Here is a 26,272-nt window from a genome sequence, read left to right as displayed (position 1 = left end):
ACTGTCAGAGCAGAGCCTGTATGGGGCTCGATCCCATGAGACATGAAATTATGACCTAAGCCGAAATCAAGAATGATGCTTAACCAACTCAGCCAGCCACATGCCCCCCAAAAACACTTATTATCTTCATTTTACAATACAAAAGCAGAGAGTAGTAGAAATTTATTTCATCTGAAGTAAAATTTAATCCAAGATCAACTAGTAAGAGGCAGAACTTTTTCTACAGGCTTTGGGCTTTAAGATTTGGGCTCTTAATCATCATAGATGAATGAATGGTTGACTAAAGAATGCTTTCCATTCCATGGCTGTAGAAGTGACATGGAAGAGCCCATCATTTATATTACAAAGGCAATTATGATGTAAAATTATGGTAAATCCTAACTCAAGAAAGAATGTTTCTTTCTTTTTTTTTTTTTCCTTTTTTTGAGTGTGTGCACACCCACATGTGTGAATGGGGGAGGGGGGAGGGAAAGGGAGAGAATCTTAAAAAAAATTTTTTTTTAATATTTATTTTTGAGAGCAAGAGCGACAGAGCATGAGTGGGGGAGGGGCAGAGCAAGAGGGAGACACAGAATCTGAAGCAGGCTCCAGGCTCTGAGCTGTCAGTACAGCCCGATGTGGGGCTCGGACCCATGAACCCCCAGATCATGACCTGAGTCCAAGTCGGATGCTCAACTGACTCAGCCACCCAGGTGCCCCAAGAAATAAAAATTTTAAAGACAACAAATACATGAAAGAAAGTTCAACTTTCATCAAGATGAGAGAGAGAATCTTAAGCAGCCTCCACTCCCAGCACAGAGCGAGCCATGCGAGGCTGGATCTTTTGACCATGAAATTGTAACCTGAGTCCAAATCAAGAGTCGGAAGCTCAACTAACTGAGTACCCAGGCACCCCCTAACTTTTGATTCACCTTTACCTCTCCTTCCCTTCTTCCATTCTCTCTCTTACTTCCTTTCTCTCTCCCCACTGTTAGGGGAGAGAGAAAACCTCAGGGAAAATGTTTGAATTCTTATACTTAAGTGTAATCTAGTACTAATATCTTACTTGCCACTTCTTACTATTCATTGATTTGCAGATTTACAAATATCAAGCACCTACTGTGTTCTAGGAACCTTGTTTTATGCCCTAGTGATACAGCGGTAAGCAAAACAAAGTTCTAGTTCTCACAGAGATTATACTGGTGGGCACTTCACTTAAACTGACTGGTTCACCAACTCCTCACAATAATCTTATGAGGTAATGATGACAACAATAATAGATAACTCTTAGCAATGCAGATCTATCCCAGGTACTGGGATACCTGCTTTATATGTATTAATTATCACAACAATCCTGTGAGATAGGGGGTATCTCTTCCCCACTTCACAAATGAGGAAACTGAGACACAAAGAGGTGACTAGCTCAAGGTTTGAACCCCAACAGTGTGGCTCTCTCAGGCTATTAACAACGAGGCTATATTGTTTCTTATACATTTCTTTCTTAGTATCACAACTTTTAAGGGTCCAAGTTCTATCTCAGGTCGTCTGACTCCCAAGCTCGGAGGTTTGCAAAACACCTCAGTGGTCCCCTGGAAAAAATGAGGATTGAGGATGCCTGAGAATTTTTACAACACTTTCTCTTACGACGAAATCAAACTGATTTCCACGTAATTATCAGATTTGTGATACAACCCTCTTGCACTGCAAATTCCCAGCAAGGAACAAGGTAGGGCCTGGGGCCCGGGGTCATCTTACACTAGCTGGGGCACCCAGCAGATGGCGCTATCTTAGTAGCCGCCAGCTGGTTGTCCGGTCCCCAGGGCTCACCGCCTCCGCCGAAAGCTTCCCGGCCCTCTCTCACTCCCTTCTCTCTCCTCCTCCCCACGGAGCCCGAGCCCACGTGACCTCAAGGCGGCCAATGGGCGAGCAGAGAGGGCGAGCTGGTCCCTGTGGCCGCCATTAAAGCGAAGGGAAAACCCGTGAATTCGGATTAAAGGGGGAAAAACACCGCCCGCTGGGCCCACAAAATGGGGGAGACTACGGCGTCCGGGCGGTGAGGCCGCAGTAGAGCAGACGTTAGGCCGGCTTGGCCCAGGGACGACACGAAGACACAGCCAGAGAATGGTCTCAGCCCGCAGACGCCGCCACCACCTCCGCCGCTGAAGAGATTCTGGGCTTAAGGACATCGCCGCTGCCGGGCCGGGGGCCTGAGCTTCTCTCCCGGTTCTTGCCCTTCCTGCCCCTCTACGGGCGCCTCCCCGCCCGGGAGAAGTCTCCAGGGCTTGTGCTCTGCTCTCTCGGACTCGATTTTAATTATTTATTGTGTAATTTATTATTTTTCCTTGTGGAAGGGGCCCATATCTCCTCTGTCCCCCAGAGAGGAACGAGCGTCCGCGGGCTCCGCGGCGGTTGCAGTCCGGCCCGCGGGGCGAGCGCGGCGCGGCCCTCCCGCCGGCCCTGGGCCCCGGGCGGCTAGGTGCCGGCCGGGCGGCGGGGGCTGCTCGCGGCGGCGGGGGGGGTGGGTGGGGAGGGCGGGCGGCCCGGCGGCCTCCTCTTCCACCGCTCCCCCAACCACCACCCCCCCGCCCTCCCCGGTGTCTGTGTTTCTCTCTCTGGTCGGAGGCGGCGGTAATGGCGGATGGTGGGTTGTGGCGCCGGCGGCGGCTGCTGTGAGGGACGATGAGTTCCTCCTTCGTGCCGAACGGGGCCAGCCTGGAAGATTGTCACTGTAACCTCTTCTGCCTGGTAAGTGCCCGGGCCGCGGGCAGAGGCCCCGGCGAACGGGGCGGTGGGGGAGGGGGCGGCGAGGTGCGCCCTTGGGGCGTGGGGGAGGGGGTCCGGGTCTGATCCAGATGCCCGAGTCCCTAGGCTAGGCCCAGCCAGAGCCGGCGTGGCGGCCCAGCTCCGCACCAACCCCGGGAAACGCGTTCGCTCACCCACCATCCTGGGCTCTGGTGTAGGAGTGCTGGCTTTTTTTTTTTTTTTTTTTTTTCCTTCCTTGTTTCTGACTCTTTCTCACCATAGTCCTGCCTTCAACTTGTGCTCCTTATCTGGGTGGACACTCACATTTCCCTCTGTGTTTCTTAACTATTGCTTTTCACCTTATTGACCGTGTATCTTTCTTCACACTTTGCATATTGCCCATTCTCCCGGTGCCTTTATGCCTCACTCCGGTAGTTTGGTTTCCCCCAATAAACAGTACCCCGGAACTTAGATACTAAAAATCTCTTTTCGTTTTACGTTCTTCTAATGAGTCAAACTAGCAGATTAGTTTTTTCCTCCGATGAGTTCATATCTCTGTATAAAAACCAGTAGATACTGTTTCATATGTTTTCTCTTTAAACTTTGAAAACGGTTTACCGTTTTGACAATTTCTAGCCATCTTGCTTTTATTACATTATGTTTGTGTGAGAGTGAAACGGACTAATGGACGTGTCATGATTTTGCACTAATTTTTTTTTTTTTTTTTTTTTTTGCTTGTATTTTTAGAATGCTTTGAGCAGGCTGCTCCTCGTTTTATTGAAAAGTCTAGGGAAGTTGGATGCAAGAATGACAATTGTATAGGTTGGCCCAGTTCTGGGAACATCCAACTGTTAAGACTTTGAAAAGTACCAACTGTTGCAAATATTTAGTCCTCAGTTGGGCAGTAGCTTAGCTTCACCCATGATTTAAAGTTTCAGTGACTTTTTTTATATTTTCTGTGCTATGAGAAATATTAAGAGAGAATCTGATAGGTAAGTGAACTGAGTGGGCGGAGCACAACTAGTTGGCAAGTGTAAACTGCCAGTCATGTATCAGCAGTTTCATTTTTGGCACTTTAGGCTTTACACCTTTAAGCGCAGTAAAGAATTACTGAATTTCCTCTGTCGAATTTCTTTCACTGTGCCAAATAGGGATTTTTAGCGCCCTTCTCTCTTATAAAATGTTTTCTTGTACAATGTCCATTAATCAGCATCATCTTCAAATGTTAAGACATAACAGCAGGTTTTACATTTTTGGCTCCGTCTATTTTTGGTACTTTTAGTATCAGGTTCTTTGAAAATAGACTACTACAAATCTTGACAGTTCTTTGTGAGCACCTATTTCACTTTTCCTAAAAGGGATATGTGAAGAACTAATAAATTTTTTCAGTTATAGTTCACGTTTCTTTTCATTAGAGACATCACTTCTATAAACATGGAATGATGAGTCTTTAAAAATTAATTTTCTGTTACAAGTGTGACCAGTTGGAACAGAACTTAGGAAATGTTTACTAAGTGTGCAGTATTAAAGTACATGTTTGTATTTAACATTATTACATTTCTTTTATTTCTCTTTGGGACACAGTATTTGTTGATATTCAATGATATGTCAGTGTTAATTTTTTAACTGTTTCTGGTCCTTAAATTTTTGGTTCACTTATCAAACATTTTTTTTTTCAGTCAGTCTGCTTTAATATCTTAAGTATATATTGAAAAATTATAATGTCTTAAAGAAGGGACTTTAAAAGTGAGTGCTTTTGACTTTGAGTGAATGTGCAATAATCATGCTTTCTTTTCTTTAGGCTGACTTGACGGGAATTAAATGGAAAAGATATGTATGGCAAGGCCCAACTTCTGCCCCTATTCTGTTTCCGGTGACAGAGGAAGACCCCATTTTGAGCAGTTTTAGTCGCTGCCTTAAGGCAGATGTACTCGGTGTTTGGCGGCGAGATCAGAGACCTGGAAGAAGAGAATTGTGGATATTTTGGTGGGGTGAAGACCCCAATTTTGCTGACCTTATTCACCATGACTTGTCAGGTGAAAGCAACTTATCATTTCTAAGTAATGATACAGCAACATTGTATACTTTTCCTAAAAATCATTTATATTACAAATTGAGATATTTTTGTGTGTGAAACACTGTTAGGTATGAAGCCAGATAAAAATTTAGCTTATTTCACTCTGGTTATTTTATTTTACTTAAATTATCCATACTGTGGTAGGCTTTAGCCTTGAATAACTGTTCTTTCACCACCCAGCTTCCTTGTGAACTTCTTACAGACAGGGCACAGGGAAGACATGTTACATTACCTAAGAAAAATGGAATGGGGGAGCATAAAGTTCCTAACAGTAATTTGTAGGCATATGTAACTAACTATTTGAGTCAATTTTGCCATTGCTGTCTACTGTATGAATATGCAGATAGTTTATAGGGGTATCTAGAAATGTTGTAACTTTCTCGTGTTTTTTCAGATACATATTTAGTTATTGTTATATTAACGAATGAAAGCATATGTTAATTGTGTTATTTTTGGAAAGTGATTCTTTTATTTTAGATACTGTTTCATCAAAGACTATCATTAAGATGAGACTAGTGCCAACTTATTTAGCTTATATAGAACATGGGGTCATAATCAAAAAAGTTACACAGAAATAATTTTATTATAAATGTATCAATAAGGTTACTTCTGTCTTATTTTTGTGACTTTTAGGACTAAATGTTACTTTAGAAAAAGAAACTCTGGCTCTCTTATAGTAATCACTTATGCTTTTGCTTACTTTGTAAGAATCAATGTTAACTGAATCTTTGATGATAGGAATGTAAATGATTAGTTATTTGCATGTAAGGTACCAACCACTTCAGCAAGATGTTTGGTAATGATTCTTGACAGGTAAATTTGGGATTTTTAGATAACTAAAAAAAAGCATTATTTGAAATTGAGTACTCTGAAGTTTCTATTAGTGTCCATTTGACCTGTAAGACCTATTTTATTTTTGGATGTAATGTAATCCAGGTGGCTGTCTCAAATAAGCCCTTAGTAAGACTAACTTTTCTGTAGGAATATATGTGTTATATTTGTTTTGAAAGTCGCCTTTACCTTCTAATGAACAAACCCTTCAGTGCTAATCCTTATTTTGAGAGTGATTGCAGTTCTTTTATGATAAATGCTTTCCGGCTTTCCAGCTTTCCTAATAAGATCCCTGCTGGAGAGATTAGTTCTTAGTTCTAAGTATGCAGTGTAGTTCTAAATATGTAAAGTGATGTGTTTATATATATGTACATGCACAAATATATGATATATACATATATATGAGGATATGAAATTTCTTCCTGGCATCAGCAAGATGCTGCTGCTTTTTAATTGTCATGTCAAAAGGTAAGCTTGCCAGCTTCCTTTTTCTTCCATTGACTTTGGTATGCTGGAGTTATTTTAATCTTTATTTTAAGTGGTCATAAAAACCACCTTACAAAAATTTTGGGAACTATTTTAACGATGTTTATAAACTATAGATAAAAACTAGTTGTTGATAAACTATAATGCTGACTTGGGGATTTTAGTGTTAATGAAATTGGCAGAGCATATGAACAGACCATTTCCCCCCAGATTCCATGTAATACATTTTGTGAAATCAAAGAATTTTAACAGGTGTGAGGTATTCAGTTTTACCATAGTAGGACTAATGTTTTAGAAGTAAAGCCTATTAAAGTTAAATGAAAATACTGTGTGGATTTTTTTTCTCCCCTAAGTTTCACGTTATGCTAAATGTTTTCTCCTAAAACTGGGCTACAGTTTAAAAAACTGCTTCTGTAGTTTAATTTTGCTTTTTTGCATAACTAAAAAAAATGGTAGTACCTGTATTTTAAAATATTGATCTTGAATGTAAATGAATATAATTTTGGCATATTAGGTTTTAATTGTTGTTAGATTTTGCTGAATGCCACTGAATGGGAATTAACTTTAAAAATTTTGTCAAAGTGAAAGCAATTGAAATAGTAAAGCAAAATATATTAGGAGTAGTATGTATAATCGTAATTACTGTTCCAAAGCCTGTTCTGTAGTGCGTATAGTCATTGGTATTTATGTAATGTTTTAGCTTTCTCCCCCACCCCCCTTGTCATTTACTTTAGAATGTTGTTACTTAAATCAGACATATCTTAAAGAATAATAAGGTCTTTTCAGATGGAGTATATTTGTCTAGCCCTTTTCTTTGCTCCAGGGACACCGTCTGCCTCCCTTTTGGGATAATTAGTCTGCCTCTGTCTGTCTAGCTAACCCCTTTTTCATTTCTTCCCATCTGTGGCACTCTATTCCCTTCTTTTAAGCTCCCCTGAGAAGAGAGCAGCTGGACAGTAGGGGTGGCATCAGCTGCAGGAGGCAATCCTGAGTTCCAAGTGGAGGTGTAGCACTGAGGAAAGGGGAACCGGAAGGACCCAGGTGGTAACTAAAAAGCTGGTTAATTTAGTTTGAGCTTGCTTTTTGCAGGCACAGGCAGTGCCCTTCTGTTTGGTTCAGCACCTATGACATCTTGTTACTGAAATGTTTGTGATTATGGTGATATTTCCCTTCTTGGTGGGGAAAGGAGAGAAAGCATTCTATTTTGCAAAGAGTAAAATTCTGTTTTTCTTATTAACTGAAATATTTAGTTATAAAAGTACAGAATTGCCTTTGCTTAACCCCTTTCTTCGTGTCATCCTTAGTGTATTTTTAAAAATAAACTCTTAATTTTAGAAGTTTTACATAAAATTTGCAAAGATAGTATAGAAAGTTCCTATATAATTCTCACCTAGCTTTTATTTTGAGTATCTTATGTATTGTTAACATTTTTCACAACTAATGAACTGATAGTGATACAGTGGTATTAACTAAAGTCTATACATTATTTGGGTTTCCTTTATTTTTACTTGAAATTCTTTTTCTACCCTCTGCCTCATCCAGGATACTGCATTTAGTTGTCCCATTTCCTTAGGCTGTTCTAGACTGATATTTTCTCAGACTTTTCTTGTTTTGATAATCTTGATAGTTCTGAAGAGTCTGATCAGGTTCTATAGTGCATTTTAAATTTTGTCTGTGTAGCCTATGTTTGGGTTCCTTTCTTTTCAAGTGTAGATGAGGTATAGAAATAGAATGTAAACTCACCTTATAGCTAATTGGTAGAAATCTGTCATGTTGCTAATTGGTAAAAATCTGTCACAGCAAACCAAATCTATTTTGATACTTCAAACTCTGTTATTTGTTTTGTAGCAGTAGTCAGTACTGTTTAGTAATTTGCAAAGACCTAATGATTTTTGGGTTAGGGTTTGTGCTAACTAGTATTGGCCTAACTAACATTCCAGGAAGACATTTGTTCAGAATATTCTTTGAATCCCAAAGCCAAAAACTTCTACTTACTACTATTTTTTTTAATTTTGTTTTTAACTTTTTGCTCTTTCCTCTGAGAATGGGTAGTTGAATCAATATCAGTATGTGGTTTTTTTTTTAATGTTTATTTTTGACAGAGAGAGACAGAGAATGAGTGGGGGAAGGGCAGAGAGAGAGGGAGACACAGAATCAGAAGCAGGCTCCAGGCTGTCAGCACAGAGCCTGATGCGGGGCTCAAACTCACAGACTGCGAGACCATGACCTGAGCTGAAGTCAGACCTTCAACCGATTGAGCCACCCAGGGGCCCCAATATCAGTATGTTTTGATAGAAGAAGGATTAGGGAACAAAATTCCTCTCTTGATTACAGCCTTAAATTTCTTTTTTTTTCTTTTTTTTTTTTTTGCTTTAACATTTGTAGCAGACCTCATTTAGTGGTTGTGTGATAGAAATATAAAACTGGTGCTGGGAAAATTTTAGCTTAATTTCTCTGGTCACAAGTCCTATCTATAGTGGGCAGGACTGATTTGTTCTTTTAAGTGTGCTATTAGTTTGCATCAAAGCAAGATTGTTTTATTACCATTAGTGTGTCCTTGAAGGAGAAGAATTTTTTCTGGGTATTTTTGTTTTATGCCTTCACTTTTTTGGAATTTTATTGCTGTCATTATTGGCTTTTAGTCTTTCCCTTAAATAAGAATAAAAACAAAACCTCTCCTGAAGGTTTACATCTTTTAAAAAAAAATTATAGTCAGCTAGAATGTGATGAGACTTTGAGAAAACTTGATACCTTGAGAACTAAAAAAACAAAGTCAGGGCTAAAAATACTTGTTATTTTTTCTGGCTCCTGTGGTGTATATATGGAATTTTAGCTACGTGTCCAAATACTTTTCATTATACAAGAATTTCATCATAATACTGTCAAACTAAATGGGCCATTCGTTAGTCTTAGAATTTTAGATTCTTTTATTGAAGGATATTAATTATAATGGAATTTAACCTTGAGTAGCAGCTTTAACAGGATTAACAAATAGATAAACAGCAGTGAAGTATAGGAATCTAGTGCAGCCAAACTAAAAACTTTTGTTCTCTAGCTACCCTGAAGGGAGTTAATTCATTTTTGTCTTCTTCCATAATTTACTTGTGACCCAGCTTTTTTATTCACTTGTCTTTTAGGACAATTTTGTTTGTCCTGTTTCTTCTGTGTACTGTGCATTTTGAGCAAGAAACTATATTTTTTTAAACCTTCATATCAAAGATAATCATCAACATATATTAGGGTATTTAAACCAGAGCTTTTCAGGTTTTGCCATAGATCAATGATGCTGTCAGCTTAAGGCTCTCAGTAATATTTGTTGAGTGAATGACTGTGAATGGGCAATTATATTATTCAAGACAAACGCTGAATTAGACGTTTAAACATTTCTTTTTGGGGCGCCTGGTTGGCTCAGTTGGTTGAGCGTCCTACTTCGGCTCTGGTCATGATCTCGCGGTCTGTGAGTTCGAGCCCCGTGTCGGGCTCTGTGCTGACAGCTCAGAGCCTGGAGCCTGCTTTGGATTCTGTATCTACCTCTCTCTCTGCCCCTCCCTCGCTCATTCTCTGTCTCTCTCTCTCTCTCTCTCTCTCTGTCAAAAATAAACATTAAAAAAAATAATAAAAATAAAAACATTTCTCTTTACTCTTTCAGGATATTTTTTTTTTCAGGTAGTATTTTCTGCCATCATTTTGACCCATTCATTATTCATTAGGGTATGTTGTGTTTTAATAGTTTGTCAAAATTATTTAGGAAAAGATTCCTTTTTTACTGGTCTATTGTTGAAATGTTTAAAGATGTCAGTTTTGAGAAAAATGTTGAATATTAGGTATTAGGTGTGTCAGCTCATTTGTTCTTTTCATTTTTTCCCCCACTCAGAATTATTATTTTTAAAGATTTTATTTTTAAGTAATGTCTATATCCAATGAGGGGCTTGAATTCACAACCCCCCAGATCAAGAGTCGTATGTCTACCGACTGAGCCAGCCAGGCGCCCCACCACTCAGAATTATTTTAATGACCTATCACATAGTTTATCATCATCGCTGTAGTCTTGTATCCTCAGGAAAAAAATATTTTATGGTTATCAAATTTAGCATGTGAACTTTTGTATTGTTTTTTTCAAATAGATACTTTGTAAAAACTTTTCAAGTAACGATGATGAAGAATTCTAATGCTAAGAGTTCTGATGGAAAAGTACTATAAACAAAATTGAACCTGTTTTCTCTGGGGATACAGATACAAGAGGAGAAAAAACATTTAAGTGCATTAAGCAGACTTTTTCCATTAGGCTATGGTTGATTAAATTCAAAAGAGCTAGGTAAAGATTTGCCATGTGTTCCCCTCTACCTCCCTTCTCTATTGTAGTACTTGTGTTGCAATTCAAGGACTTGTTTTAATTAGTGTAAGAGGTACATATCATTGTCTTGGGTGGGTTGGCTGTACCATTTCACTTTTCATATCTGAATACAACATGTAGAGAAGTATTTTTGCTATGGTTATTATAACATCAGGATATTAGAAGCTTTGCTCAGTAGTCTCTTATTTTTAAGTGATTCCCCCCCCCCCCAAAAAAAAACACCAAAAAAATCTTTAGGCTTTTCACTGAGTGTTAGTTATTAGGACTTATTTCCTCAGCAGTGAAAAATGTAATTATGTTACTTTAGTGTAATAGTTGCTTAGTTACTTGATGTATAGGTGAGGATGTACTTAAGATGTTTGTTGGCTTAGAAAACCCTAACAGGTGGTGGTTTTATGCCTAAATCCCATTTAGTGTTAATGAAAATTGTGGGAGTTTGAGGGTATGATGTAAAATGAGGATAAGTTCACTTGAGTTTCTCGAGATAAAAGCATTAAGTTCACCTGAGTTTCCCTAGATAAAACTTAAAGCAATGAGAGAGAAATGCTTGAAAATTAATGCTGATTAATTTCCTAAACTGTATTTAGTATTCTTAAATCATTTAAATTCAGGTGTAACTGGATTTTATGTTAAAAAAAAAATGTATGTAGGGGTGCCTGGGTGGCTCAGTCAGTTGAGTGTCCAACTCTTGATTTCAGCTGAGGTCATAATCCCAGTGTCCTGGGATTAAGCCCTGCATCAGGCTCTGCATTGAGTGTGGAGCCTGCTTAGGATGGTCTCTCTTTCCCGCTGTCCCTCTCTCCTGCTCTGTGTCTCTAAGAAAAGAAGAAAAATGTATATAAATTATTGTATTATAGGCTTTTACTATTCCAAACACTTTTTTATTTACTCTTTTTGGGAAGAAGGCAAATTCATTCTCAAGTTTTAAGTGAATAATTTTCCGATATTTGAAGTTTATAGTAACTGTACAACTTTAATATGGTAATTCTGTGTCTTAGGTTTTTGTAGCTTTTGAACTTAGAACTAGTTAAAAAAGTTTTGGTAAAGATTTCTTGTCTAGAACAGATGTTATAACCATTGTGCTTCTCAGAAGGTAAGGATTTTTGAGGTAAATGGCAATAAAAATACACTAAATAGATTACAAAGAAGTTAAGAACTGGAAGATATTCCTAGGATAACTTTCTTGGAATTAAAAACATGCATATTTTAAGTAATTATAAATCATAATTTGAGGTAAAACTTTTAATGTGACTTTAATTTTGAAGTGATAGAATCTGATTAGCCTGAAAGCACATTAAGATTTTTTTCTCTCAGCGACTCACAAATATACTTGTGATCTAGACCCTTAAATAATTAAATTGAAGTCCATGTGTGCCACTTCTCTTTTCTCCTAGCTTACTGTTTTCTTTAATAAAGCGAAACTCATGAAGTTTTGGCTTTAAATGGGTACATATATATAGAGAGAGAGATAGATAGATCTATATAGATCTATCTATATATGGTTGTCTATAATATAATAGAATGTGAAAGCCTTTTATCTTTAATATTAATGCTTAATATTAATGATTTAAAATTATTCCAGTTCTCAAGTATTGTCATTTTCTATAGGTTACCTCATTTTTTTTAAAGCTTACCTTTTTGGAAAAATAATTAATTGACTTGAAAGACTTGACTAATTTAAAACACTTTAAAAACACTTTAGGGGCGCCTGGGTGGCGCAGTCGGTTAAGCGTCCGACTTCAGCCAGGTCACGATCTCGCGGTCCGTGAGTTCGAGCCCCGCGTCGGGCTCTGGGCTGATGGCTCAGAGCCCGGAGCCTGTTTCCGATTCTGTGTCTCCCTCTCTCTCTGCCCCTCCCCCGTTCATGCTCTGTCTCTCTCTGTCCCAAAAATAAATAAAAAAAAAAAAGTTGAAAAAAAAATTAAAAAAAAAAAAAAAAACTTTAAAGAACATTAACTTTGTAGTGGCACAAATTTCTAGTGCAGTTAAAGTCCACTGTCATTATATGCTTTTTAGTTAATGTTCATTCTCCCATTTGTTGTGTAGGTTATGAATGTAAACCATGTGTCCCTCTAAACACATGCTTCTGCTTTTATTCAAAAGCATCATAGTTTATTATTTTTCTATGAGTGTAGTGTAGACATTTTTAGTGTTGAATAAGAAAGGTTTTATGTATTTTTTTACTTACATTGAAAGATTCATATGTATATTGTTTACAAAGACATAGGCTATGAAATGATACTAAATTATATTTGAAACAAAATAAGTTAAAAAGCTCAAGGACAGTTTGTAGCAGTATTCTTTTGATGCTTTGTTAAAGGTATGAAAGGGATAGAGTAATACATTTTTGTTAAACTACATCTGGACTTCTCTCGAAATAACTATGTTAATATTTTTTTGATAAGTTAACTTGGAGTGGTTAATAGGTGAGCTGGCAAAATTGCTGCTTACTAATGAATAGTGAGGGTAGTTACAACTATATCATAAGTGCTATTTAAAATTTTGGTTTTTATATTTTAAAATTTCTTCCCCCAGTAGAGGATCCTATACTGAATAGTAATCATGGGAATCGTTTGTTTGAAACGAGACCTAAGGTGGCTAATAATACGTTGCTTGTTAGGCTGTGTGCCAAAAGCTTCCTTTTTATTCATCACTTATTTTTATAGTTGAGTCGTGGATTAGAATGCTGATGGACATAAAATGTTTTGGGTTAATTATTAACTAGCTAATTTTTTTGGCAAGCTGAATGAATAGAGGAATTAGGACAAGGTAACTAACAAGTAAGCCAGCTTAGAAATTGGCACTTCAGGTATAGAGTGTCTTTAATAAATCCCAGCTTATACAAATGGTCTTTTCATGGATACAGAAATCAAATCAGTATGTTTGCATTACATCATTGCTTTTTTATGCAGTGGGAAAATAATTTTCAGGTACTTTAGTAGAATATATGGCACTTAGGTGTTTTATTCCATATGGAGTAACTTTGAAACCTGATATCTTAATGTGTAGAGATATATTGAAGTGATGGTAGCTCAATATTCTGAGGTGCAGTAGGTTTAATGTACTAAGTGGTAGGGGGTTTACGAATTGAGAGTTTAAATTGTAACGCTTTTTGCTTGGCTCTGAGTAGATATAGTTTTTGTTTCTTTCATTTCTCTTGTAGAAGAGGAAGATGGAGTGTGGGAGAATGGACTTTCCTATGAATGTCGTACTCTGCTTTTTAAAGCAGTTCACAATCTGTTGGAACGGTGTTTAATGAACCGGAACTTTGTACGCATTGGCAAGTGGTTTGTAAAGCCTTATGAAAAAGATGAAAAACCTATAAATAAAAGGTAAGCTATCTTATTTAAACTCTTACTTAACATTTCTTAGGTTTGTTAATTTTTATAGCTTTACAGAAAATGTGGAGTAAAACAAGCTATCTTACAGACAGATGAATGAGGTTAATTTTGGCAAAGTACTGTAAGTATGTGATTTTCTCTAACCACTTCACCCTTTCTTTTACACATTTTAAGAATTTTCTTGAAGTGAGAATAGGTTGTGGTTTCAGTATAGTGGCCTAAATTTTTATTCGGGATGATAGAAAAAATGTAGGATGAAAGCAGAGGCTTAAGCAATGAACAGTGCTTATTTTAGTACTATACTAGTGCAAATATATTCACAGTACTCTGTTAAGTAATATTAATACTTGTAAAAGATAGTGATCTGTAGTTATGTTTTGGATTGAGTTAGCTCTTTTCATTCCCAAACTTCTCATTTTGCTTTAAAGTAATTTAAATTTGTGCTTTTCTATATAAGACCTGTTTAGTCTTAGAGTATTTGTAATTTTCTTGAACTTTGAATTAAGCAAATTTATGACACTAATTTGTAGAGTAGGTAGAGGCACAGAAGACTTTTAAGATATCATCTTTTCCTGTGCAGTTAAAAGCTTTAGGTTGCTACAGTTCTCTGTGATTTAAATGGTTTGAGACACAGCCTGTTAGAAGATTTGGTCCCAAGCAGTTGTTAAATTAGTGAGGCTTCAAGAGAGATAAAACAGTGGTAAGATGGAATGTGAGAGAAGGAAAAAGGAAATATTTTAGTTTTCCCTGAAAGATGTGAGGATATGAAGTAAACATTTGGTTATGTTGTATCATTGCTGAGATGCCATCTTTTCTGTCTTATGTGCACATCTTTTTTTAATGTTCTTTTAAACTTCTCTTTTTAGTTTTATTAGAATGGATGAGTAGATAAACCTGGACAAATCAAGTCTCTTTTATTTTTTCCTCTTTGAAAATGAACATAAACCTTTATTATCAACAAGAAAATTAATTGTACAGGTTAGGAATGAATTCAGTTGCAAAAGACAGAAGACTTAACCACTTGCCTTATGTAGGAATTGATTTTTCTCAATTGCAAGGAATCTGGGGGTATATAGTTCAATACTAGTGCATTGGTTCAGTAATGTCTTCAAGGACTCAGGTTTCCTGGACTTTTCTTCCATGTCGTCTTTAGTCTTTGGCTTTCATCCACATGGTCCCAGTGGGTGTTGTTGCTTTGGATTTCACTCACAGTGAATTCAGGCAGGAAGAGGAAGGGAAGAATTTAGACGGGGTGACCCTTGAATCAGAAAATAGTTTCCTTCTTAGAGACTTTAGCTGACATATCACTGTCTATCCTGAGAGAAACAAATATTTTTATGTGGAAGCATTGCTGCTCTGAACAAAATAAGGTTTCTGATTAGAAGAAGAAAGAGGGAATAGACATTAGGTAGGCAATTAGAAGAAGGGGAAATACAGGTTGGTAATTAGCAATGTTCACCAAATACATAATACAGTTTTAAGAAGTCAAGCAGATTACTAAGATCTAAAATGATGAAAAGCTGTGATCCTGAGCCCCAACTCCTAGATGTGCTCCTTATACGCATTCCCTTTTAATCCTTTTAACTTTCTTTTAATTTACCTATTATACATTTTAAAGCAAGTAACATGCTTACTCTTGAGTTTTCAGTTATTCAGGATTAATCTATTGACTTTGTATTGATGGTTTAGTTACTTTATACTCTTCCTCCATCCCAACCACTTGGACATTGATATACTTGTATGCGTTCTTTTCCCTTTGTTTCTTTCTTATCTTGCCAATAAGATTATAAGAGTTCATAAAAAATATTTACTATGATTATATAAATACTATTTATAGCCAAGCCATATAGTATATTAGGATTATATTCCATTTCCTCTGTATCTTTTTGTTTTCCTCTGTGTTCATGATTATTTCTTTTTTCACTTAATTATCTATGTCAGGGATTGGTAAACTACTACTCCACAGGGTAAATATAGCCTGCCACCTGTTTTTGTAAGTAAAATTTGATTTTAACATAGCCATGTTCACTCATTTATGGATTATTTTATGCCTGCCTGCACACTACAGCACAGCCGAATAGAGATAGATGACCCACAAAGCCTAAAATATTTAGCCTAAAATATTTATCCTGTAGCTCTTTTCAGTTATAGTTTTCTGACCTTTGATCTATGTACTGATTGGTGATTCACTCCCAGACTATTTACCAGAAGCACAAATCTTCCCTCCCTTCAAGTAGTTTGTGTAATCTATTAGTTTCTTTTTTCTTTCTCTCTCTTTTTAATTTATTTTTGAGAGAATAGAGAGTGTGTGAGAGTGCACTCAGGAGAGACAGACAGAAAAAGGAAGAGAGGATCCCAAGCACCATCAGTGCAGAGCCTGGCACAGGGCTTAAACTCCCAGACTCTGAGATCATGACCTGAAGCCAAAACCAAAAATCAGGACACTTAAACAACTCATGCCACTCAGGTGGCCCTCTGTGTGTTTTTGTTTGTTTGTTTTGTTTTTTAAGATTTATTTTTAGAGAGCATGAGCCAGGGAGAAGGGCAAAGGGGGGGGGGGGGAGGAAGAGAGAAAGAAAGAGAGAGAGACAGAGAGAGAGAGACAGAATTTTAAGCAGATTCCACACAGTGCAGAGCCTGACACAGGGCTCAGTCCATGACCCCGGGATCATGACCTGAGCCAAAATCCAAGAGTTGGACACTCAACCAACTGAGCCACCCAGGCTCCCCTCTCTTGTCACTTAATATCTTTATTTGTGGGGCACCTGGATGGCTCAGTTGGTTAAGCATCCAACTCTAGATTTCAGCTAAGGCTATGATCTCACAGTTCATGGGTTTGGGCCCCTCTGTCAGCACAGAGCCTGCTAGGGATTCTCTCTCTCCCTCTCTTTCTTTTTTTTTTTTTTTAACGTTTATTTATTTTTGAGACAGAGAGAGACAGAACATGAACAGGGGAGAGTCAGAGAGAGAGGGAGACACAGAATCTGAAACAGGCCCCGGGCTCTGAGCTGTCAGCACAGAGCCCGACGCGGGGCTCGAACTCACCGTGAGATCATGACCCGAGCTGAAGTCAGACACTCAACCGACTGAGCCACCCAGGCGCCACTCTCCCTCTCTTTCTGCCCCCTCCCCCATGTGCCTTCACGTTCTTTCTTTCTCTCTCTCTTTCTCTCTCCTAGGATAAATATTTTAAAAAAATATATGTTTGAGCCCTTCATTTTTCAGTTCTAATTTGAACTGGTTGTTCTATAGGCTCGTTTCACAGCATTCATCATGGGAATTCCCTTTCCCTTATTTCCTAGATCTCATGTTTGCTTTTTTTGTCTTAACTATTTTGGTAGTGCCTATCCACCAGTAGTTTCCTAAGAAGCGAGTACATGAGAAGTAATATTTTGGGATCCTGAATATCTAAATTACCTCCTTTTCTACTCTTGAGACTTCTGGGCACTAAAATACTGATTGGAAATTCTGTTTGTATGTGAGTAGCTATGAAATTGCAGGCTTTAGTAGGGTGACTTGTCGGGGACCTGTTCTTTTTATTGGGTGCCTGCTGCCTGTCTATCTGTATGTGTCCCTCCCCACCCCCATTCCTTTAAGCTAATTGCTTTCCCGGAGGAGTCCTTTAGTATCCTAACTAGAGAGTATAAGCTTGGCTGCCGATGTTTAGGGAGTCTACTGGGGAAAGGGGGCTGTAGTTGTACATTTATATTGGGGAAATACTATACTTGTATGGTATTTAGATTTTCACTTAATTTCTCTTTTAAATACATCATTTCAGCTGTATCTAGTATCTTTAAGTGCAGAGTCCCTCTGTTTCATCCAATTCAGAGTGAACTTGTAAGTTTTCCACTGATCTGGAAAGATGTAAAGATCCTGTCTACAGGATGGAAAAGTAGGTCTAGGAGTCTGACTTATCATTTGAACTTTCATTCTTTCTCTTTTTAGTTACACCATGCATCCACCTTCAAAGATCTACCAGTGTCTTCAACTTTTGTACCTCTCTGGGATTCGGGATTCTGTGGGTTTAATTCATTTTTTACCTTGGTATCTTCCCGTTAGTCCTTATTTACTAAGTTAGTTACTATTTTTGCTTTTGCTTGCTAGCTCCCCAAATTTTGTGATCATGTTTGTCTGTTGCCTTTACTTCCACCATTCTCTTTGTGCTTCTCCTGCCTTTTACTATCTATTTTTGCTTCACAAAGAAGTAGAAATAAATGAATGTGTTCAATGAGCCATGTTAGATACTGGAAGTATCTTTATTTCTCTTCATGCAAGAATTTCTCTTAGTGGGCTATTATTAATAGAAGATACAACTTTTCATATTGGAGATTTCCATAAATCTAGTAGATTCTACTTGTTATTTAATTCTGTAATTGAGCACTAGTGTTTTTCTGTGGGCTGACCCATTTATTTATTTATTTTTAAGTTTATTTATTTTTGAGAGAGAGCATGAGTGGCGGAGGGGCGGCATGGGGGACCAGAGGATCCAAAGTGGGCTCTGTGCTGACAGCAGTGAGCATGACGCAGGGCTTGACCCCATGAACCATGAGATCATGACCTGAGCTGAAGTGTGACACTCAACTGACTGAGCCACCCAGGTGCCCCAGGAGGCTGACCCATTTAGAAGGGGGACTAAATTCAAATTGTGTTTTATTAGTGGGGTGGTATCAGAAATAGTATATGCTCTTTTGAATTACTCTTGAAGGATAGTTGTGGTACAAAACTGATTTTATCCAGGAAGAATAAATGCTGTTCCTCAAATCTTTTTTCATAGGAGCTTACCTGCCATCTCCCCTCCCTTTAGAAAAGCAAGTAGAGGGGTACCTAGGTGTCTCAGTTGGTTGAATATCTGACTTTGGCTCAGGTCATGATCTCACGCTTCATGAGTTCAAGCCCCGTGTCAGGCTCCATGCTGCCAGCTTGGAGCCTGTTGCCTGCTTTGTATTCTGTGTCTCCCTTTCTCTCTCTGCCCCTCCCCCACTTGTGCATATGTGCGCTCTCTGTCCCTCCCAAAAATAAATAAACATTTAAAAAAAAAAAAAAAGGAAAGGAAAAAGCAAGTAGAAAAACCCAGCATATAAGTCTGTCAGTTGCTTTAAATTATGGTTTGGGACTACTAACTTTTCCAGTGAATTCAATGGAATGATAATTGGGAAGGTAGATAAAGATTAGATTATAAATTAGTGCACTTCTAGCCCATTATGAAGCTAACCCATTAAGCATAATATATACTATTTTTGTTCACTAATCAGTTCACTTTTTGTTAAACTTGTATACACTTTCTTAAAAAGAATTAACACAGTTGTCAAGGAAGGAAATTGTTACTGTGAAACTGGTTTGATTTGAACAAAGGAGAAAATACTATTACTGACCTCTTCTTCATTCTTCTTCCTTTTATGCCCCTTAAATATAGATTCTCATCTTCTAATAATCTGGACTTCAGTATAGCTAATTGTCTGATTAACTGTAACAGTCTTCAGGGACTCAGGAAATGGAATTAAATCTAGTGGTATAGCTAGGTTAGCTGTAAAGAACCCCTCAACTATATGGGTAATTAACCACAGAAATTTAAGAAGCTATAAGGATAATTAACACAGAAAAATTGAAAAAAATTACTTTTAAATCTGCCATCTTCAGGTATTGTTAAAAGAATGATCAGTGTTTTGTCTTAACAGTTTAGGTATTTTCCTACAGTGTAGGGGGCTCTATCAGATGACAGTCGCTGTGTTTGCTAGTAAAAGCACAGGTAAATGGATGTAGTAAGTACCAATGACTTACTAGCATTACAGGTGCCCCTAGTAAGAATTTTAAATGTTTGTAGGAATGTACACAGAGTAGAAAGTTATTAGTAAGGATTTTTTTTTAAGACTGCTAGTCCAGGAGCACCTGAGTGGCTTAGTTGGTTGTGTCTGACTCTTCATTTCCGCTCAGGTCATGATCTCACGGTTCATGAGTTCAAGCCCTATAAGTTTGAGCCCTGCCTTGGGATTCATGCTGAGTGTGTGGAGCCTGCTTGGGATTCTCTGTCTGCTCTTCCTCCACTTGCACATGCGCTCTCTCTCTCGCGCGCTCTCTCTCTCTCTCTCTCTCTCAAAATAAACTTAACAAAAAGACTGCTAGTCCAGTATCTTACAGTATGTATTTACATAGGAGTCTGCTAAATGGCAGTTGAGATCGTATAGGAGAGAAGTTAATAGGGAACACTGAATATATACCTTAATTTTACTATGTTCCCTCAACTATGTTCCCTCAAATGTAGCCGTATAATTAATTTCTATGCAAAAATATATTTGGTAAATCTGCTTTGAGATTTTTACTGTGTAAGATACCTTTAACTTCAATTTTATTTTATTTTTTTTATTTTTAAAAAAAATTTTTTTTTCAACGTTTATTTATTTTTGGGACAGAGAGAGACAGAGCATGAACGGGGGAGGGGCAGAGAGAGAGGGAGACACAGAATCGGAAACAGGCCCCAGGCTCTGAGCCATCAGCCCAGAGCCTGACGCGGGGCTCGAACTCACGGACCGCGAGATCGTGACCTGGCTGAAGTCGGACGCTCAACCGACTGTGCCACCCAGGCGCCGCCCTTTAACTTCAATTTTAAAGGCAGTGTAGGAAATATGTATATACACATATATAAGATATATGTATGTGTATAGTTACATGTGTATATATAAGTAAAATAAATCTTTTCTGGATAGAACATAAAGGAGATGGGATCAAATGTCTGTTCTGTATGTTCTAAGCCGTTACGGTTAAGTATTAGCAAAGAGAGCCTGGTTCACAGAGATTTTCGTCTTATGGCGTGAAGCAGGCAAAGTTCACAGGATGGAGAGGAGTACATCCCTGAGTATTTGTGCAGAGTTAATTGTAACTAGAATATTAGGGCAAAATAAGGAAATATAATCCCTATTTTTTTTCTTTTAAAGAAATTTTAGAACCGTGCTATTCAAGATAGTAGCCACTAGCCACTGGTGGCTATTTAAATTTCAGTTAATTGAAATAAAGTTGGAATTCAGTTTCTCAATTTCACTAACCATATTTCAAGTGCTCTTGTGACTAGTGGCTATTGTATTGGGTGATGTAGATAATAGAGTATTTCCATCATAACAGAAAGTTCTTTTGGATGGTGTTGTTTAAATTTTTTTTTTTTTTCAACGTTTATTTATTTTTTGGGGGACAGAGAGAGACAGAGCATGAACGGGGGAGGGGCAGAGAGAGAGGGAGACACAGAATCGGAAACAGGCTCCAGGCTCCGAGCCATCAGCCCAGAGCCTGACGCGGGGCTCGAACTCACGGACCGCGAGATCGTGACCTGGCTGAAGTCGGACGCTTAACCGACTGCGCCACCCAGGCGCCCCTGGATGGTGTTGTTTATACCAGAGCCTTTACAGTTATAATTAAAATAATACTTCAGGAGCTTTCCTGAATTAGTTGGTCAAGCTTTTGTTATTAAGGCAATACATGAAGGAATATACTTTAAATTTCACCCATAAAACTGTTTATCTTTACTACACCTGTGGTTTCTACACAGTGACTTTAATATTTTAATAAATATAAACACAAGATTTAAATTTCATTTGGAGATACGTTAGCAGCCATTTTATATAGCTTTAGGATGTCCTTTGGTTGGGTTCCTCAATACCTCTGAAAACTTGAACTTCTAGATAAGATAAGAGCTATCACTATTATTTTTTCTAAGGATTCCTTTTCTTTTTTCCTGCATTCTAAGGTAATAGTGTCCAATGGAAATTTTGTGAGTTACAAATGTAATTTTAAATCTTCTAGTAGATACATTGAAAAAGGTAAAACAAAAAACCAGGTGAAATCAATTTTAATATATTTAACTCAGTAGATCCAGAATATCATTTTAGCATGTAATTAATTATGCAAAGAATATTGAGATATTTTACTTTTCTTAAATAAGTTTTTGAAGTTTAATGTCTATTCAGTAATTAGAGTACATCTCAGTTTGGACTGGGCACATTTTAAGTGCTCAGTAGTCACGTGTATATATTAGCTGTTGCATTAGCAATATAGTTCCAGGACTTTAAGTCCAGCTGAGCTTGGTATAGTGTTTATTGGTAAAAGATATTTTTTATCTGGTTTTCTGAACCCTCTTGGAATTGTATGTTAAATTTTGAGACTCTCAAAGATAGGGGAAACCTTCACCTATCTCAAAGTACCTACTATTTGCCCAGTTGGACATAGTTGCTGTCTTTTTTTTTTCCCCCCTTTCTGCAGCCTGTGTTGGTCTGTCATTAATGTCTCTTCAAGATTATTATGTGTCCTATTTTCTGAAATCTTAAGTGATGATATAATAGTACTTATGACCCATGAAATTTCTCTAATGCTTCAGTCATTAGGATTTACATGGTCAGTTTTCTACATTCTCATGCTTTCCAGAAGCATTTATGAGAAAAATTAAGTGCTAAGAAAGACTTCTTCCTTTTTTCCTCTCATTTGAGCTTTTCTTACTATCATTTCTTACATGGTTTTTACTATAGACTCCTATAATCTGTCCTTTTGAACTATTGGCTTTAGATATGAATGATAATAGGGAAGGTTTTTTTGTTTGTTTGTTTTTTCTCTCTGAAGGGGAGGAGGGTAGTGAGAAACCTTTGCTCTAGCAGAACTGTCCAGGCTGTGTTCAGAATAAGGACTTCATGTGTATTAACTCAATTCTTAAAACAACTCTGTTATTACTTCAGTTTTACAATTGCTAAACCTGAAGCACAGAGAGGTTAAGTCCCTTATCCAGGGTCATACATCTTGCTAGTATTGGAGCTAGATTATAGGGCATGAAAGATAGGACAGATTGTGGACCCTGTAGACCACTGTTTCTTCTGTATCTACATCTTTTTAAAGTGATAGGAAGTAGTAAAAGAATACTTACAAATTTCTTTTCTCTCTCTCTCTTTTAAGTTTATTTATTTATTTATTTATTTTGAGAGACAGACTGTGAACAAGGGTGGGGCAGAGAGAGGGAGAGAAGAAGAATACCAAGCAGGCTCCTCACTGTCAGCACAGAGCCGGATGCAGGGCTTGAACTGACACACTGTGAGATCATGTCCTGAGCTGAAATTAAGAGTTGGACACTTAGGCAACTGAACCATCCAGGCGCCCCCTGACAAATTTTTTTATATTGGAGAAATATAATTTTTTATATTGGAGAAATATAAGCGTATAAAGAGTACTTGCAGAGCATCTGAAGATGTAAACCAGAATATCATTGCTTTCTAAGTATTCCTTACACTGTAGTGTAAGTAATGTGTTTAATAAGTGAGCAGAAGTATATTCAAAATTCACAGATGAAATGTTATCTTTTAGATTTTAATAAAGCTCTCTTGTTCATGGAGATATGTTCAGAATACCTAATGTTGAAGTTATAAATTTAAGAAATTAAAAATGGTACCATGAGAGCTACAGAAATATAGATTAATGCCGTAGTCAAACTTGATGTGGAATAACCTTGAAAGATTAAAACAGTAGTGATGTGTCCATGTTTTAACCTGGGAGTATGGCCTGGGCTTTGAAATTTTTAAAAGCTATCCAGGTTGATTGTAATAAAAGACAGGTTTGGAAATTATTGGATTAATGGAATAAAAATCTAGGAATTGGGGGAACTGGTTTGTTTTTTTATTGTGGTAAACTAGACACAACAAATTCACCATTTTAACCATTTTTCAGTGTACAGTTCAGTGGCATCAAGTATATTCGTGTTGTTGTGCAACCATCACCACTATCTACAGAACCTTTTCATCATCCCAAATTGAAAATCTGCCCTTTAATAACTCCTCCTTATATAGTCCCCTCCTCCTAGCCGCTGGTAACCACTGTTCTGCTTTGTGTCGCTATAAATTTGGCTGTTTTAGTTACGTTATATAAGTGGAATTATATAGTATTTGTCCTTTTGTGTCTGGCTTATTTCACTTAGCTTAATGTCCTCAGGTTCTGATCCTTGTAGTATGCACCACAATTTCATTTCTTTTTAAGGCTGAATATTCCATTGTATTTTTATTCCACGTGTTGTTTATCCATTCATCTGATAGTGGATGATTGGTTTTTTCCACTTTTTATGTGTTGTGAATAATGCTGCTATGAATATTGGTGTGCGAATATCTGTTCAAGTCCCTGCTTTTAGTTCTTTTGGGAATATACCTAGAAGTGGAATTGTTGGATCATATAGTAATTCTGTGTTTGATTTTTTTTTTTTTTCTTTTTAAAGGAACTGCCATACTTTTTCATAGCAGCTACACCATTTTACATTCCCACTAGGAGGATTCCAGTTTTTCCACATCCTCACAAACACTTCTTTTCTAAAATATTTTATTTAATAATAGCCATCCTAGAGTTGAAATGGTATATTGAAGATTTGATTTGTATTTCCTTAATGATGAGTGATGTTGAGTATCTTTTCATGAGGTTGGTGGCTGTTTGTATATCTTCTTTGGAGATATAAGAAGTCCTGTTTTAAGTCCTTTGTCCACTTAAAATTGGCTATTAGGATGACTAGGATGTTAAGTCAACATTCTCTTTAACTAGTTTTATGATTTTAAGACAAGCCTGTTAACTTCTTTGTGCTTTAAATTCCCAATCAGCAAAATGGGATATCTTCCTGTACCTACCTAACAGAAGTGCTAAAACTAAATGAGATATGGCATCTCTTAAAACAGTGTACATATTGAACTATTAGAATAGGTGTTTATAAGCATATTTTCATTTTGTCTTAGAAATAATGTTTTGTTTAATTTCAGTACTTAAATGAGGAATGTTTACTATTCTACAACAGATTATTTGCTCAGGTTTCATCTGTAAACTTTTGCTTCACCCATCTTTTTGTTTTGGTTATTACAGTATTAGCTCCTAAAGAACAAGGTATTCTCTGCAGTAACTATAGTAGCTAGCAGTACCTTGGATTCTTTTTTTTAATTTTAGAGAGAAAGTGCATGAGTGAGTGGGGGATAGGGGCAGAGAGAGAGAGAGAGAGAGAGAGAGAGAGAGAGAAAGAATCTCAAGCAGTCTCCATGCTCAGCACGAAGCCTGGCAAGGCTCAATCCCGTGATCCTGGGATTGTGACCCCAGCTGATAACAAGAGTTGGACGCTCAACCAGCTGAGCCACCCAGTTGTCCCACCATGGATTCTCATTGTAGTTACACATATTTAACTCCATTTTTCTAAGTGCTAAGTGCCAAAGATGTTTTAAGTGATGTTATAAATAATATCTTCTCCTTGAAATAAGAGCCATTCTGAATTTAATATGGCAGTATTATGTAACATTTTTTTGTCCTATAATATTTTCTGACTAGAATATTGTCTTTAATTTTAGAAATTTTTAGAATTTTAGAAATTTAGAATTTTAGAAATTTTATGCCATATTAAGAATGGTTAGTTTTTTCTCCTGTATTCACAAATTTGATTTATTTTAAATCATTTTATATTAGAATTAGATTAGGCTATATTAGGAACATATGCTAGTAATATAGGAGGTGATATTTTTCTTTAATCATAGGCATCTGGAATGGAGAGCTGCTGATAAGTAGGGCAATACAGATAAATAGTGGCAGCTGAGAGATTGTGTATTGGAATGTTGGGTTTTTACAAAACCCTTTGGAGACAAATTTTTTTACATCAGCCAAGTTTTTGTGAATTAAGAGTTATGAGGGTTAAGTACTCATTGTACATAATGGAAAGCCTATATTAGGCCTTCATTTTACAGACCATGGTGTTTGTATATACCAGATTATGTTTATTTTCCTAAATAATATTTAATAGAATATAAGTAGTGTACTTTTTAAAAAACATTTTCCAGATTATAGTAATCTTTTTAGGAAAAACTTGAAGCATGTTATTTGCTTTTTATGTCATGACAAAATCAATTTTGAGTTTCCTTTTTTATTCTCATTTAACATTTACATACGAAATGAAACATAGTCAAACTGTATTTTTAAGAACTATATTTCACTGATTTTTTTTCCCTAAATTTTTTTTATATTTATATATTTTGGGGGAGAGAGAGCGTGAGCAGGGCTGGGGCAGAGAGAGAAGGGGACAGAGGATCCGAAATGTGCTGACAGCAGCAAGCCTGATATGGGGGGCTCAGATTCACTAACTGTGAGATCATGACCTAAGCCAATATCAGATGCTCAACCGACTGAGCCACCCAGGTGCCCTATACTTCACTGATTAAAAACAGGAAGTAGGATATAAAATTCAAGTTTCCTAGCCTCTTAGTCTTTTAAAGATAAAGAACATGAGACTGTTTTAGGTTGTTGCTTACACTTGCAAATGTTCTTGAAAGTATTTGCAAGTCAGATTTTAAAGTTTACTATTCAGTTACTGAATAAGCACATAGCATTCATAATCATTTTTGTAAAATACTTAATTGATCTTTAAAACTAACCAAATTACAATTTCTTTGTGTAATCATTCTTGCTAGAGTCACTTAATATTTTTTTTGA

At 37.1% G+C, this 26,272-nt stretch overlaps 1 protein-coding gene across 1 annotated transcript in view; it reads left to right on the top strand.

Annotated features, from left to right (window-relative positions):
* The first annotated feature begins 2,500 nt into the window (after positions 1-2,500).
* Positions 2,501-26,272, top strand: part of MED13 (mediator complex subunit 13) — a 110,663-nt gene continuing 86,891 nt past the window's right edge. Inside the window, exons 1-3 of the mRNA XM_030297000.1 lie at positions 2,501-2,724; positions 4,523-4,757; positions 13,633-13,801. Of these exons, the coding sequence (XP_030152860.1) occupies positions 2,659-2,724; positions 4,523-4,757; positions 13,633-13,801 (470 nt within the window). The 5' untranslated portion in view covers positions 2,501-2,658. The remainder of the gene's footprint in view (positions 2,725-4,522; positions 4,758-13,632; positions 13,802-26,272) is intronic.

Source organism: Lynx canadensis, chromosome E1, assembly GCF_007474595.2.
Source record: "Lynx canadensis isolate LIC74 chromosome E1, mLynCan4.pri.v2, whole genome shotgun sequence".
Classification (NCBI taxonomy): Eukaryota; Metazoa; Chordata; class Mammalia; order Carnivora; family Felidae; genus Lynx; species Lynx canadensis.
Note: the sequence above shows the minus strand (reverse complement) of the source record. Positions and strands in the feature narration are given on the sequence as shown.